This window comes from Populus nigra, chromosome 9, assembly GCF_951802175.1.
Source record: "Populus nigra chromosome 9, ddPopNigr1.1, whole genome shotgun sequence".
NCBI classification, from domain to species: domain Eukaryota; kingdom Viridiplantae; phylum Streptophyta; class Magnoliopsida; order Malpighiales; family Salicaceae; genus Populus; species Populus nigra.
The window spans coordinates 6,388,286-6,405,059 of record NC_084860.1 but is presented as its reverse complement, the minus strand read 5'-3'; the positions used below and the strand labels follow the sequence as shown (position 1 = coordinate 6,405,059).

The following is a 16,774-nucleotide window of genomic DNA, read 5'->3' as shown; positions in this document are numbered from 1 at the left end:
GGCCCCCTAGCTTTATACACAGGTCTATATTTATAATTCAAGGGTCCGTAGTCATATGAAATTCAAAAATCTCATACAAAAACAAGCTGATTCCTTCTTTAAACTTAAATTTTATTAAAAATATTCATAATATCCATCCCATAAATCGGAAGTAATAATCATTGGCCAGGAAAAGTGTCCTGAATTCTCACAACCACGAAGATAGCTTCCATAGACCGTTTACATTATATAGAATTATAAATCCATAAGCATACCACGATGGATGGTAAGCAACAAGACGTTGTGTAGACGTCTAAATATTGATCATTATGTGATTACAAACGAAGCTCCAAGCATGTCTTTGGCTTTATTCAAATTAAAGACGAGGTTTCACTGATGTTTAAACTTATGGACTCGGGATTGATGGGGTAGAGATCATGGGCAGATGTAGAGGAATTTCCAATCCACGATTTATCAGATCGAGGAAAGAGGTCTTGTGTGCTGTTTAAACTCTGGTCCATGACCTGCTGATAGTGGCCTTTGAGATGTTTGGAGTGTAAATCATCACCATAAATGCTAGGATCTGAGATTATCTCCTGGATGCTGGTCTGTCCTTCAAGCATGCTCACCACTTCTGACATTGCAGGCCTTAGAGATGGAGATGCATTGGTGCATAAGAGAGCCAATTTGATCATCCTCTCAGCCTCTTCCTTGTTGAATTCAGACTGCAGCTTTGGGTCCACTATCTCCATTAAATTTCCCTTTTTTTGCACTACATGGGCCTGTGAAAGCAAAAGGTAAACTATTTGCAGAGAGGAGTAGTGCCTAATGCATCATGAATTCAAGATAGCAACAAGAACAGACTTGTAACTTACCCAGTCAAGAAGACATACGAATTCATTTGTTGTGCTGTAACTCGAATTGCTTCTTCCACTGACAATTTCTAAAGCAACAACTCCAAAACTATAAACATCTGCTTTGTCCGTCAAATAACCCCACAGCGCATATTCTGGAGCCATATATCCTCTGAAATCAGAACCATGCCAGATTAGTGACTCTACCGGAGTATATTGCGATCACTGAATAAAGGAAGCTGCAAATTAAGTCTGATTAAAACTTACATGGTTCCGGCAACACGAGTGCTGATGTGAGTGTTCTCCTCTTCATTGAGCTTAGCTAGTCCAAAGTCTGATATCTTGGCACTTAGATCTTTGTCCAGTAATACATTTGTACCTTTGATGTCTCTGTGAACAATCCTGATTGCAGATTCTTCATGGAGAAATGCTAAACCTCTGGCTATTCCAACACATATCTTATATCTTGTTGGCCAATCCAGCATCAGAAAACTTGTTTCTGAACCTGTAGCTAATCCAGTAAAGGAGGTTCACTAAATAAAATGACTTCAACTTTGCTAGTCGATGCTATTATTGAAAGAAGAAGAAGAAGATTTTACTGGAAATTAATCAGATGCCATTATGGTTACCAAAAAGTGCTTTGGCGAGGGAGTTGTTTTCCATGTATTCGTACACCAGAAGCAACTGATCTCCTTCAATACAGCATCCATAAAGCTTTACAAGATTGGGATGCTGTAAACCAGATATCATGCCTATTTCATTCACAAATTCTCGGTTTCCTTGCCTGGATTTAGGAGATAGCTGCTTAACAGCAATGAGAGTTCCATCTGACAATTTACCCTGCATTGAATTTATCGTAGACATTTTGCATCATCAAACAAAAGGTCCAATGATCAACTGGGATAATATGCAAGAGAATATTAGAGTGACAGACCTTGTATACGGAGCCAAATCCACCTTCTCCAATTTTGCCAGCAGAATCAAAATTGTTAGTGGCAGCTCTCAGCTGCCTCAAAGTGAAGGAACCAGTTTTCAGATCTAGCCCCTTGAGATCTGCACATAATTGTTGGTGACACAAGGGAAATGCTTCAACATCATCAATGCGCGGATGTGTTTGCGTGTGTAATAGCTGCTAATTAACTAATTGAGGAAAAGGCTTTAGCACGCAGATGATTGATTTCAATGTACCTCGTTCTCTCATGAACTTGTCTCTAAAATAGAATTTCCAACAAATGACACCCATTACCAAGAAAACAAGGAGTAAGGCTGAAGTGACAACTCCAACCACGATAGGTATTTTACTTGCTTCTCCAGGTTCTGAAATTAAACAAAGTTACACGTACAAACACAGAAAGCCAATGGGACAATAAATCACTGTAGGGCAGCAGTTTACTTCTCACCTGGACAATAAGTTCTCTGGCCTGAAAACAACAAACCATAAAGTGCTTCTTAGATGGTATAATGAACTGAGTAGAAGCTTACATACAGTTATGAGGAAAATCAAAGCCAGGTTCATAAGGAAGAATTTGTTTGTTAATTATGTAACCGGTGGGGGAAATGACCAAGTCTAAGTCTTAGGTATGATAAGTACTTGATCAACAAAGCTATGATATCATTGCTCGGTATATGAATGAAATCGCAAAGTCAGTGACTTTCAAATGTAATGCTGGGAATATATATATAAAACATGCCTGAGCATACAGTTATTGCAGAAATAAGAGGACCGTAATTTCCTCTTTCTGGAATGCAAGTAGTCCCTTTTCCATTCCAGTATAAACGGATCTCCAAGGTAGTGTCTGTCACATTGGCATTGAATACTATAGAAGCTTTGTTAGATCCATTAGCAGCCTCCTCAATATTAAAATCTTTTTCCTCTAGTTTCCCCTGGAAAACAAATCCCAAGTTAAAAGGATCTTTTTGAAAGAAAAAAAAAAATCTTTTTGGATAATTTGATCTCAATTACCTGAATATAAATGTCAAAAAAGCGTTTTCCAACTCTTTTGTACAATTCGTCACCTGTGAATTGTATCTCAGCAAAGTCCAGTTTAACAGTGTACATCCCATTTTCTAGACAATATCCATAATAAGTGAGAGAGATGGCAGCTCTGCGTGCTGTAGAAAACAACGATTCAGTCGAGTTGGTTGAACTATGTATATATCCGGGCTTTTTAGCAGCAGGATCCATAAAATCTCCAGTGATGCTGAATCCCCAGTTTGATCTTTTATTGGAATAAATCGTAGCTGCATCACCGTTAATGCTATCGTCACCTTCATACAAGATACTCCCACTGGTTACATCCGGTCCACCACAGTTTACATGGAATGAACGATAACCTGCAAGACGTCAAATTAGTACACCATTAGAACAGTTGCAAATATTCTTCTCATATCGTAGAGGCGTGTAAGTGTTTAGATTTTTGGATCCCTTTGCTCTACAACTAGAGCTATTACTCTACTATATAGCTTCAAATCGATTAGTCATTGGCTAATTAATACTTTTCCAAGTGGCTTGTCACAATCATTGTTCAACTCGAATCGATGGAGGTTGTTCTATCAACCTTTGGTTTCCGATTAGTGATATTGATGGTGAAAACGTGAGGTGCTCAAGTTCTGCTTGAGGCCATGTTTTGGTTATAGATATATCCTTGTCCAACAAAACTGAGAATGAATACATCCTCAATAGATCTGTGTGCGGAATAGAATGTATAATCAAGGCAAAAAAATCTACATTGAAATTAGTACTCGTGCTCAAATAAATACACAGACACTGATATTATAGTAGATCACTGATTTTGGTAGGCTGATAAATTTGAAACAGATGTGCTTTGATTTTAAAGAACTTTGTTACTTCTCATTTAAGGAGGGAAAAGAATATCATACTTTTAGGGCACTCATGTATGCCTGAGCATGGAAGAAGTCCGCTTCTGTAAGACATGGAAATTATAGTAAGAATTTCAAATGGTTCTGCAAACTGCAATATAAGAATCAGATATCGAAACCATGCCTGTTCATTATAGTAAAAATTAGCATTATTTCACCCCCCAAAAAAAATCATATTATTCAAGTAAAATATTCATTTTATGTTTGCTCATTGAGAAAATCGGTGCATTGCTGTTCCCTCTTCATGAGTGTTTGTGCTTATATCTTGGGGTAAATGAATAATAAAGCATGTCACATTCTTATGTTCTTCATTCATTCATTCAGCATTAATCAACAACGTATATAATTGATCATTTCTATTGGTATTTTTGCAAGCACTTTACATAACATGATCTAAATTAAAAAGTTCAAAATGCACAAGTTAGCATATATATGTTTCACTCCTACATGCATTTAAAACCATATAAAATTTGCATAACTGATTTGAAATAGTAAAAATATTTTGAGCATAAAAGCTACAAGGACATGGCCTGGTATATCTGATCCTAGGATACCAAGTTTGTGCTGAGAAAGAAAATCTGGATAGGATTTAAAGATATAAAAATAAATTGCAGATTTAACTCCAAAGATATTCAGTTAAAATCCTGCTTAGCATCTGATATATAATGTATTTTTTCCCCCTGAAAACTATATATGAACATGATATGGTTTATATGATTAGCAGCATATTCTGTTAACGCAGGTTCCACCATTGCAAAGATCTTTTTAGTATACGGGAGTGAGTTTTTAGAAGGGATATTTACCTGCCTGTCTGCATTTAAGAAATCCCTTTAAAATATCCCAAAAGGGAATTTTGAAATTTTATCCTGTAAGAGCTCCATTTCCAAATTAAGGTTATCCATAGGGACCTCGTTTCATCCTAGATTTATGCTAAGCATATATGAGTTTTATATGTACAAACATATATACACCTCTCTTACGTTGTATCAGTTGTGGTTCTTAATTTTTCCTTGGTATCATGACAACTACCAGATTGGATCTTCAACAACATGAAATACCAAAAATATCGCACTCCAGAGTGTATAAGAGGAGCCTTACAAGCTATTCTTGATGGATGAACTCCTGTACGTGTTTATACCCCTGGTTTATAGATTCAAATCATTAAGTTTCGCAGCAACCAGGAGTATCCCAAATTTAAGAAAATAGATATCCTTACAGGGCATCTTGACAGCTTGGCAGCCGTGAAAAGTTATTGTAGGAAACATCACTGCAAGAAGCCAAGGGAATCATAAATATGAATATGAACCTCAACAAAATTAATAATAAGTAGTGGAACAAATGAAATGCTAAGAAAGAATAAAAAAAAAACCCACATATTTCCAGAAACTAGGCTTTCGTTGAGGCCCTATATATGGCATGAAAATATATGTAGCCTTAGATTATCAAGAATCACTCAGAAGACCACTTTATAAATATTAATGGTTGATCAATCAGCAGCAGTTATATCTTCACAAGAGAGCAGAGAAGTTGAACAGAATATCTAAACTGAAATAACTGAAACCTGGTGATACATTTCAGAAACATACATTTTGTCGCCTGAGTTGATAAATGAGTCTGGGACACTTCCAGTCAGCTTGTTTCCACTAAAAAACCTGGTTTTCAAAAGCCAGATTGATTCTTTCAACATAATTCACGCCTCCATCCATGGTCAGATTTCAAGTATTCAAATTTAAATACTTACATAAAATCATATCTTTTTGCTTCTCGAGGAATTCCTCCTTCCAACTTGTTGAAAGTTAAATCCCTGCAAAAGATTACATTAAAAGATTTTCCAACTTTAGTTTTCGGAATATTCCTTGCACCTTTGTAAGTAGTTTTGCAATAGACAAGCTGGAGCTTCTGCGAAATGCAATACCTGCACTATTTTTACTTATGTTTCATTTGGTTCATGGTTAAACACAAACCAAGTTAAATGTCGAGGATGTAAAAGTGTTTAGAATGTGTGGAAGAAAGTTTAGAAATAAGGTTATAAATGTTCAAAGTAAATTGATTTCTATAAATTAGTTGAATCGATCGATAGGTTGATAACAGGTCAACCAGTTGAGACAAAGCGACCAGTTGGATTAAGAATCGGTCAACCAGTTCAGTCGTAATAATACAATTCCTGTTTAGATTAGGATTTTCTTAAATTAGTTTAATTTCTTAATTATTTAGGACTTTATGTTTATAAAAAGGCTTGTAATTCAACATTACTATAAATACAAAAAGAGATAAAATAGCTAAGGGGGCTTAAAGAGAAACACTTAACAAAAGTATTCATTTCTCTCAATCTTCTTCTTGTTCTTGAGTTTTTGACCTTACATTATTGTGTTGATCTTATACCACACTTGTTTTACTTCCAACAAGTGATATTAGAGCTTATGTTTGATTATTTGACCTGGTCAATCCAAACTTCTCACTTCAATGTCATAGGTTGACAAAGGGAAACTATGAAATTTAGCGTATTTGAGTAAAAACTTAGCTAAGTTTCTAAAGATATATGGGAGACGTTTAAAAAAAGCATTGAGAAGCCTATAGATGAGCAATATTAACTTCAACCTAAAAGAAGATCGTGCAAAAGGCATGAAGGAAGAATCAACTAACACTCACAATCATTCACCAATGTCTAGATGATGTCACTTTTGAGATAGTGGTCAATGCAACCACCACCAAACATGTATGAGAATTTTTGGAAGAATCAAAGCAAGGAGTTGACAATATGAGAAAGGTATGTTTAGAAAAGCTATGTGGTGATTTTGAAAAGTTACATATATTTGAATCAGAGAATATTTCAGAATATTTTGCAAGAGTATTGGTCATATACAATCAAATGAGGAGATATAGAGAGAAGATAGAAGAGACACATGTGGTAAAGAAGATTCTACTCTCGCTACAAAAAAAATTCCATTATATGGTTATCGCGATAGAGTAATCACAGAATATGGATGTTCTCTCAATATAAAGTCTCATGGGAAAATTACAAGTCCATAAGAAAAGAGTCAATGAGATTCAAGAGGATGTAGACGCATAAACACTTATTGCTAAGCAAGATGGTTCTGGATATTCCTGAGGGGGTAGAGGACATGGACAAAACAAAGAAAGAGGAGTAAAAGGCATATTTGAATCAATCAGTCGACCGTATGAATCAAATCAGTCAATCAGTTACATTGAAAATGACAATCTAAGATCCAGGTTTGACAAATCAAAAGTTATATGTTATAATTATCAAAAGGTAGGTCACTATGCTAGGGATTGCTAGATTCCAACCAAGAAGGTTGAGGGGAATGAAAATCTTATAATATAAGAAGAGAAAGAAGCCACCCTACTATAAGTGCACATAATAAGAGAATGCAAGACAAAGAGAATTGGTGGTATCTAGAAAATTGAGCTAGCAACCACATGTGTGGAGATAAAGACAAATTCATAGAGCTTGATAAAGAAATTAGAGGCAATGTCACCTTTGCAGATCATTCAAAAGTTGTCATCAAAGAAAAATAAATGATTTTGATTAAACTAAAAGATGGAATTCATCAATGTATTGGTGATGTTTATTATATACTAATGGTGAAAAACAACATATTGAGCTAAGGACAATTGTTGGAGAAGGGATATGAGATTAAGATGAAAGATCATATTTTAACATTATTTGACACTAAGAGTTATGATTGCAAAGGTAACCATGACAAAGAATATAATATTGTTGCTAAATGTTATAACCCATTTTTGGGTTATTTCCCAAGTTCACTTCTTTTTCTTCCAAAACAAATTAAAAATAAAATAAAATAAAGACCGATGACGCGGAGAAAAAAGGTCGAGGAGGATCTCAAATATATAGAAAAATCAAGTTATAAAATTTGAAGCGTAATTGTACCTCATTATACCCAAGACTAAGGAAACAATGTAGATTCAATGTCAAATTAAATGATTATTGGACAAATCTGCATAGAAATTATTAGAGAATAATAATATTAATTATATCTTAGGATCTCATCTAAAAGTTTAAGCTATTAGGTTGAAATGATTCTTTGACATGGTATCAGAGCCTTAATGACTAAGCGGTCACGAGTTCGAATCCCACCATCCCCATTTATTTGATAAAAATCAAGCACAAGGTAATGTAGGTCTGTGCAAGTTTCAAGTTCAAAGAGCTTTCATTTGAGGGGATGTGTTAGAGAATAATAATATTAATTATATCTTGAGACCTCACCTAAAAGTTTCAGCTATTGGGTTAAGATGCTTCTTTGATAGAAATTAAGTTCATGGGCATAATTAAATTTTTAATAGGCCAATTTGATTTAATCATGGGGCAAATTAAAGATTAATCATATTTGAGAATTAATTTGAGTCGAATTGAAGGATTTAATCAAGTGCAAAGATGTAATTATACTTTAAATGAGTTAAATTAATTTTATTAGGGGCTTAGCTGGTGTAAAAATTAAGTTTGAAAGTCCAAATTTGAGTTTACTTGAGAAGATTGAAATTTTAAGAAACTAAATTTAATTTTTACCAAGTTGGTTAAAATCAAGAGTAAAATTAGGAGAAAATCAAAGTTTTAGAATCAATTAAAAAATAAATTTAAAAAATTCACAGTTAATAACCGCGGTGTTAATATATTCATGTTTTCAACTTCTATCACATTACAGCACATATAAGGTGATGAGTGAAGGTGTTAAGACTTACAGCATTTTGAGAGAACCTGTCCACACATCTGTTGGGATCACTCCAGTTAAATTGATGTTTCGCAAAACCCTTCAAAGAAATTAAAGATAGGCTTAATTAGTTCTCAATAGAACATGTTCTCAAGTTTATTTTAGACATTTTACGGACAGTTGACGAACAAATATTTCACTATGGGGGGGATGTTGGGTAAATTAGACTCTGGTCCAGACATATCAGTGATCCTCCTGTACATTGAAAAGAAAAGAATGTGTTATAGTTCCCTTTATTCTTTCTGTCTTCTTCAAAGAGGAAACACCAAAATTATTGTTTTATATATTGCTATGCATCTCTGGAAGTAGTTTGACTCACAAATCTGTCAGCTTCTCTAAAGAAAGAATGGCAGGAGGTATGGGCCCTTCTAGTCCACTTGCGTATAATTCACTTCGTTAGTCCAAAGAGGAAAAACAAAATATCAGAATATTGTGCAACATGTAGCAGGGAAATGAATTAACGAAAATATCATGCAGATAGAGATCCTCACAGTCTATCAATATGACTCCAGTTCCCAATGAAATCAGGTATTCTACCACTAAGATTATTATCACTTGCACGACTGCACATTACAAAACCGAATTAAGAAAACCAGATGCTATTGAATTATCAAAAACTGTGTTTAAAGAAGAAAGGAATTGATTACTTACAAATGAGTCAAGTTTAGCTTAGCGAGAGTATTTGGCAAGTTTCCCTCCAACTGATTGGAGGAAAGTATCCTGCAACCATTAATTCATAGCACAGCATCAAAGATTGCAACTAAAATGCCTAGCTTGCGTTGGTTTAATAATGATGAGCAGTTAAATGCCTTACAGGAATGTTAAGTTGACAAGATCACCAAGCTGAAAAGGAATAGTACCAGAAAACTGATTTGCTTCAAGGGACCTTCATGTATTTGTATTTGATTAATTGACAAAAATGAAATTAGTGAACCAAGTAAGCTAGCATTGTCAAAAACAGAAACAGAAAACAAAACAAATGATAAATCGGCAGAACATATATTTATGACTTCAATACATACAAGTTAGTCAGGCTACGAAACCTTCCCAAGTACCCAGGAATATTTCCTGACAAGCGATTGGATGTAAGTAAGCTGCATGCATAAAATGTTATCTAGTTATGGTGAATTCTGCCTTGTGTATGAACTGGTAAGCAAAGATGAGGTGAATGAACTTACAGTTTTGTCAAATGTTTCATTGAAGCCCATTCCTCAGGAATATTGCCAGAAATGTAGTTGCGAGTTAGGTCACTGTGACAGATAATATAGTTGTTTAGCATCAATATATACCCGAGAATTGCTTTGGAGTATAAACCTTGCTTGTTAAAAGTAAATTTTCCTTTACAACATAGTAAACCTAAACATTATTTTTCAAGATTTACTATATTTTTTTAGTTAATTTAGAATTCTTTAACCTATTAATGTATATATAACTCTTTAATTATTTTTCATAGTATACAAATAGCTTTAAGAGTTGTAATATTGAGTTTTTAATTATTAAGATTATTAGAAAGAAATTATTCAATAATAAAACAATGAATTAAGATTTATGTGTGATCATGTCTTTAAAAAATTATATATATATTTTTTATTCTTATTTGTTAGGTTCAGCTACGTCAAATATGCTTCTTCTTTTTTATTATTATTAAGGTATTTCCATTACACAATTTATAAATTAGTCGATAAAAGTTACTTTGAGATTCTAAATTGAATACACATAGAAACACAAATAAATTATATCCTGAAAAGGTTCTTACAGAATTTCAAGATATGTAAGGTTGGCTATTTCAGGCGGGAGCTTGCCTGGAAGACTGAGCCTTTTTAGATATCTGTTATTGAAAGAGAAAAACACCATCAGTATATAAAGAAATGTTTAGATGATTGAAAAACAAACTCAAAACTACTTGTGCTGTAAACTATATAGTCCCTTCATCACTTAAGCAAATTATTAGTGGAAACTGCAAATAAAAACAGCTTAATTAAGAGCTTAAAATCTACAACCCTCGAAGGGTTGGCGTAATAACATTTCAGATTTAAAATTTAAACAATTAATTTTCATCCAATACCAAACACAACTTTAAGATTAGAGATATTTTCAGACAATTAATTTCAACATAGGAGCAATGTATGAGCAATGTATCCAATCTATTCCATACTGCAACTAATTCAACACCAAAACATTTATATATTTTAACATCAAGTATTCAAATAAACATAGAAGACAAAAAAAAATTAAAAAAAAAAAGAAGAAGAAAAATCTTACAGTGACGTGAGATGACAATAACCATCATTATTGAGGTTGAGGGTGCAATTGCACATGACGGTGCTATTGGCTTCTGAATCTTTCGACAGCTTCATATCGTACGGAGTTCCCGGTTGGTTGCAAGCAACGCCCACCTCAAAGGGTTGCCGACCCTGCGTCAGTGTCTTGCCAATTTGTCTTAACGCCGTCACTAGTTCAAGGATCATGCATCCACGGAAAAATTTATCAAAATATCCATATCCATAACATAACATCGGTTAATATTAACTGATCATATCACCCAAAAAAAAAACTAATAGTTTTCAAGTGGTATTCTAACACAATAAAATGGTCGGATCTTGAGCATAAATCCAGTAAAAATAGATATAAATAATGAAAATATATAAATAAAGTAAACGGATTGTATATTAACTCCACAATTTAATTATAAATAATTCAAAGTTCTCCTTTTCAATTTGTTGCATGTATGTTAGGAGAATTGGAAATCAAAAAACACTTTTTTATTAACTCATTTATATGTTTTAATTTTTTAATCCCACTTATTATTTTAAATTAATTTTGTTTGTTTACTCTTAATATCAAATACGTATTGTTTGTTTTTCTTTTAATATTGGATCCAAAATTGTAAAAGCAATTTTATATTTCATAGAGGTATGGCCAGGGGCGGAGTTAGAATTATTTATTAGGGGAGGCCATAATTAATATAATAAAATATAATATTTATTTTATTTTATTATACATGAGTTATAAAAAAACATGTATAATTTAGTTTTATTCAAATAATTACTATAAACATATAATGATCTTTGTATAAGGTAAAAGGTTCGAAGAAATACCAAATTAAGTCAAAGCAACGAAGTTAATTTTATTTTCATAATATATTCATCAATTTAATGTTGTTAGTCTTTATATCTATCAAATATAAACATACAAAGTATATAAGAAACATTAGCTAAAACGAAGTATTATTTTTGTTCAATAAACTTTGAAATAAAGCAAAAAATAATAAAGAACTATTCTCACTAATCAACGCGGGTTCTTTGTAAACTGAGGCGCATTGGAGTTGCTCAATCATAACTTTAACATTACACATTGGAGTTGGTTCATTAGGCTGCGAGTTATCAATTTTTTTTTGAAAAAAAAATCAAATTCTTCTTATTTTGTTCATGGTTCAACCTAAAATCAAAACATATATCGTGAGAAAAAATTGATAATTTTGGTGATTCTGCTAAAAACAAAACATAAAAAAATCAAAGTATAATAAAAACAAACTAATAAAATATATCTAATTAATTAAAAAAATACTATAACAAGAATTCAAAAACAATTGGTAAAATTAGCAGATCTAAGAAAAAAATGAAGCAAAAATGATAGAATTATATAAAAAAACATCATCAAATTATTAACAAACATCTCAAAATAAAATAAAAATAGATTTTAAATTTAAATTACTTTGTTTTGTTTGATGAAAAATAAATTAATTGATGGCTGTGCTTCAATCTTTCCGTTGAAAATTTTTATTTATGATTTTTATTTTTATTTTTGTTTTTTATCGGCTGCAGAATTTATTGCGCAAAGTAATGATTATATATTTACAGGATTTATATTAGGGCTATGTAAATTAATTTTTTAAAAAATCAAATTGAAAAAACACACTTAATTACAGTAAAAAAAACTCACCTTTGTAGAATAAAAAACCTCATCCACACTTAATTACCTAATAATATATATATATTATTACTGTAATTATGTAATTAAGTGTGATTTATATATATATTACAGGGGCGGAACATTTAGGGGGGGCCCGGGCCCCTGCTTGCCCCCCCTGGGTATGGCCATATTGTGGCTATCAAATGAGTGGCAACCTTGTTTTCAACAGCAACACGAATGATACCATTTCGGGTTAAAACGATAAGAGGTGTGATTCGACAAGTGTGCTTTGGAGCCCGATTTATTTTGTATTTTAAAATTTTTTAAAAAATTATTATTTTTTTATATTTTTATATCATTTTAATATAATAATGTAAAAATTATTTTAAAAAAAATTATTTTAATACATTAAAAAAATTGAAAAATATAATATTCCGAATTCAAGGTTTTTCTCTATATGATCTGTAATTCTTTTTTTCGGACAATCCATGCCCACCGTAATGTTAAAAATTAACATGGTCACTCCGTCTGTTTCCGTTAACAATAATATTAGTAGTAGAATAGTATTTATTTACCATCAGTCGAGGACAAATATTGTCATAACATGATTAAATGCAAGATAAATTACCTTGAATATCATGTAGCTTCATTACAGAAGCAATTGGCATTTTTGTATTCCTATAATTTGTAGATATATAACTTCACTTAACATTCCATATTTTTGGAATTTTTTTTATAAAGATAAAAGCTATTTTATGACCACATTACCACTTTGTTTAATTAAAAAATATATATGTATGTTTGAGATACATAAAAAATAAAAGACTAAAAAAGTTCAAACAAGAAACTAAAATTAATTTTAAAAAAAATACATGAGTGGAGTATACCCATTAGTGTTGGACCAAAATTTATGATCATAAGCCAAATTCCAGATTATAATTGAATCATGATTATGCAGCAAGATATACAAAGAGAGCAGAACGAATTAGTGAGCATGACTCCATTTTATTTGATGAAAACCTACAAAATTAACTTATATTAATAAAATCAATTAGAAATTAGAAATTCCCATTGATGGATAGCACGCACTATAAATTTATAACCAACCAATTTTTTCTCAATTAGAATTTGCAAAATCAAACATTAAATCATCAAAATTAAGTTTTATTTACTCAAATTATTATGTAAAAAATAATAATTTTTGGTGTTTACATTGGGTTCAAATAAAACCCAATCAACTCTAGAAAAGTTAGGATTTCTTTTTTAGATATGTCAAATATTAACAAAATATTTAACATTTTGTTTAAGTTCTGAAATATAGCCGATTGATATATATATATATATATATATATATATATATATATATATATATATATATATATATATATATATAATCAGGAGTTTCAAAGAAAAAATCATAAAAAAATTTAAGGATTAGGGTTAAATTTCATGTATAAAATTTTTTCCCTTTTGATTGAGTATTTTAATATGATAAAATCCTTCTAAACATTGTTATTTACATTTTTAAATATAAATTTTTAATTTAGATTAAATTCTAGGTTTACCTTATTGAAAACCTCCTAATATTACAGTCTTTTTTAAGGATGATATAAGCTTAAAGAAGTAAGAAGTTAGAAGAATGCTTTTAAAGTGTCATAACAGTTATTTTTTAAAGTGTTTTTAATTTAGAAATATATTAAAATAATATTTTTTATTAAAACACATAAATAAAAAATCACTTAAACTTTAATAATTAGAAAACCTATAAATAAAAAAGGTTTCATGAAAGGGTTGAAAACTCTCGTTTTTAAGTTAGTTTAAAAAAAAACAGACGAGAGACTTGTGAGATTGTGTATTCGAGGAAGGAAATAATTTACCTACGAAAACACTAACCTATTAAATGTAGTAATAATAAATAAATAACAATAGTTAAATAAGGGAATTTTAAAAAATTAGAGGACAAAATACTAACAAGGAAACTCAAAAATTAAAAACTAACTTGAACTAAATAATAATATTAATATTATTCATATATTGAAAAATCATGCCCCATTTTCTTATATTCGTTTTCTCTTAAGTCTTTTTTTTTTAGTTCAATAATAATTAAGGGCATTTTTTTGGTATAAAAAGGGTTTTTGTAATATTTTCTTAAAAGTGAGACGTTTTATTAAATATTCAAACTTTTTTTCATACTCTTTGTAGTTTCCAAATACCTCGAGAATTATTGTAATTTGTAGAAAAAAGAAATCTGATACACATTAAATAATTTATTCATCTTTAATATCATCCCCACATGAGCTACTTCCTGTTGGATGCACAGTTGAGAGTGAATGTACGGATTTGAGCCCTTTTTTTTCCAGAATTTCCTTTTATGTTCTTACCCCATGAGTTGTTTTTCTGTAGCTGTACTGTAAAGTGATGAAATGATTCTCCAATAAAGTAATTAATAAGCAATGAACTATAAATTTACATTAATGAATTTCTTAATCTTAAATTATGAGGTTGTAGCTGTAAGCAAATCTTTGGATATGTGACTTAGCACGCCAATGGAATGGAAAGTCGTGGAAAGTAATTAGCTCAGATTATTACAACACTCCATATATTATTGCAATAAAAACAAAGCTTACTCTCTTACCTTCGTCTGGATGTAACTGATATGAGACAACCAAAGTAGCTGAACTGAAAAGAGTGATCACGACCACCATAACTCGGCAAAACTGAAGAAGTCCATGCGGTGGCTGAAGCTTCGTGATCATGTTGGGTGCAGGAGTAGGAAAGAAGCTTGAATAAGTTTTCATTTTATGAGGTACGTACTTGATTTATACTGGACGTGGGGACAAATAAATTGATGAGAATGACCTTTAGCCACTAGATTTGATTCCTTTTCATTTCTATCTCTCCAAACCGATAAGGGTTGATTACAAGTTACCAACCGGTAAATATCGCAACAGGTAATTGATTATGAGTTGGATAAATTTAATTTTATTAGAATGTTTTTTTTAGGTGTCCTCGGGCCCGACAGGTAATTAATTATGTTTCTATTAAGGATTTTTCCAGCCTTGTCAATTGATATTGTTTATAAAAATATCAATTCATTCATGTTTTTAAAAAATTATTTTCATGAAAATATATTTATAGCTACGCCAACAACATGTGATAATAGCAGCTAAGCCAATATGTGATGCCAACAGCTAAACCAACGGTTAAGCTCATAGATTACGCCCTATACGGCTATGCTAGTAGTTACACCTAAGGAAACACCCACGATAATACCCACAACTATGTCTATGGCTATGCTTCATGGCTATGCCTCAAAGCTACACCCACAAACAACTTTTGTATCACTCGGACATCGCAACAACCGTTACAATTTTTCATGGAAAAAGAATAAATATTAACTACATGGTAATAATAATTCTTTGGCCGAGTTCAATCAGGCTTATGGTATATATTTTATACAATATCTAAACTTTCATAAATATTTCTATAAATATCTAGGATATTTTTAAGGTATTTATATTAAATATTTTATAATTATAAAATATTTATCTTAAGAAAGTTTATATAAACAAATATCTCTACAAGCATAACAAAAGAGGCTAGAAGGCCAGAGCCAATCTCTCTGGACAACATAACTCTAATATAAAACTTAAATAAAGTTTAAGGAACATTCCAGTCTAGAGAATACTCACTCTTCACGTCACCTGTACAAATACTATACTCACTTAAGCATTAAAATGTTTTCTTGTAGGTGTCACTAGGCCCACCAAGTCCTCCGGATCTAGTTTTATTAGCCCATGAAAAGCATTCACAATATTTCTCTTGAGGATTTTTCCAGCCTCATCAATTGGTATCGTCTGTGAAAAATAAATAAAAAGTCAATTCATTCATGTTTCTTAAAAACTTTTTTCATGGCTGACAATATATTTATGGCTACGCCAACAACACGTGATGCTAGTAGCTAAGCCAATGACATGTGATGCCAACAGCTAAACCAGCGGTTAAGCCCATAGATTACGCCCCATATGGCTATGCTAGTGGCTACACCTAAGGAAACACCCACGATGATGCCCACAACTATGTTTATGGCTATGCTTCATGGCTATGCCCCAAAGCTACACCCACAAACAACTTTTGTGTCACCCGGACATCGCAGCGACCGTTACAATTTTTCATGGAAAAAGAATAAATATCTAGCATCTTGTTCTTTTAGGAAAACTGTCTCATTTAAGGAGTTGTCACCTAATATTATGATCATTAGAAACCCTAATTGGTTAACAGAGATTCTATGATCCAGGACTAGTTATGCGAAAGAGAAGATGCTATCACCCTTTAAGTATCTCCCTGAGGCAGGCTGCATTGCTGGTTTTGTCTGAAATTGCTAAGTGTTTTGTCCTCTTT

At 31.8% G+C, this 16,774-nt stretch overlaps 1 protein-coding gene across 1 annotated transcript; it reads right to left on the bottom strand.

Annotated features, from left to right (window-relative positions):
- Positions 1-202: 202 nt before the first annotated feature.
- LOC133703601 (probable LRR receptor-like serine/threonine-protein kinase At1g29720) lies at positions 203-15,150 on the bottom strand. Its single transcript, XM_062128227.1, has 25 exons — positions 15,009-15,150; positions 10,724-10,913; positions 10,218-10,289; positions 9,640-9,711; positions 9,484-9,555; positions 9,276-9,347; positions 9,113-9,181; positions 8,953-9,024; positions 8,781-8,852; positions 8,591-8,656; positions 8,433-8,501; positions 5,455-5,517; positions 5,300-5,365; positions 4,930-4,980; positions 4,812-4,853; positions 3,714-3,757; positions 2,797-3,167; positions 2,525-2,717; positions 2,234-2,254; positions 2,022-2,150; positions 1,768-1,886; positions 1,463-1,673; positions 1,101-1,344; positions 855-1,005; positions 203-761 (listed from the first exon to the last, which is right to left on the bottom strand). The coding sequence occupies exons 1-25, from the start codon at positions 15,127-15,129 to the stop codon at positions 351-353; spliced, it is 3,063 nt and encodes a 1,020-aa protein (XP_061984211.1). The 5' UTR covers positions 15,130-15,150; the 3' UTR covers positions 203-350.
- Positions 15,151-16,774: the final 1,624 nt, after the last annotated feature.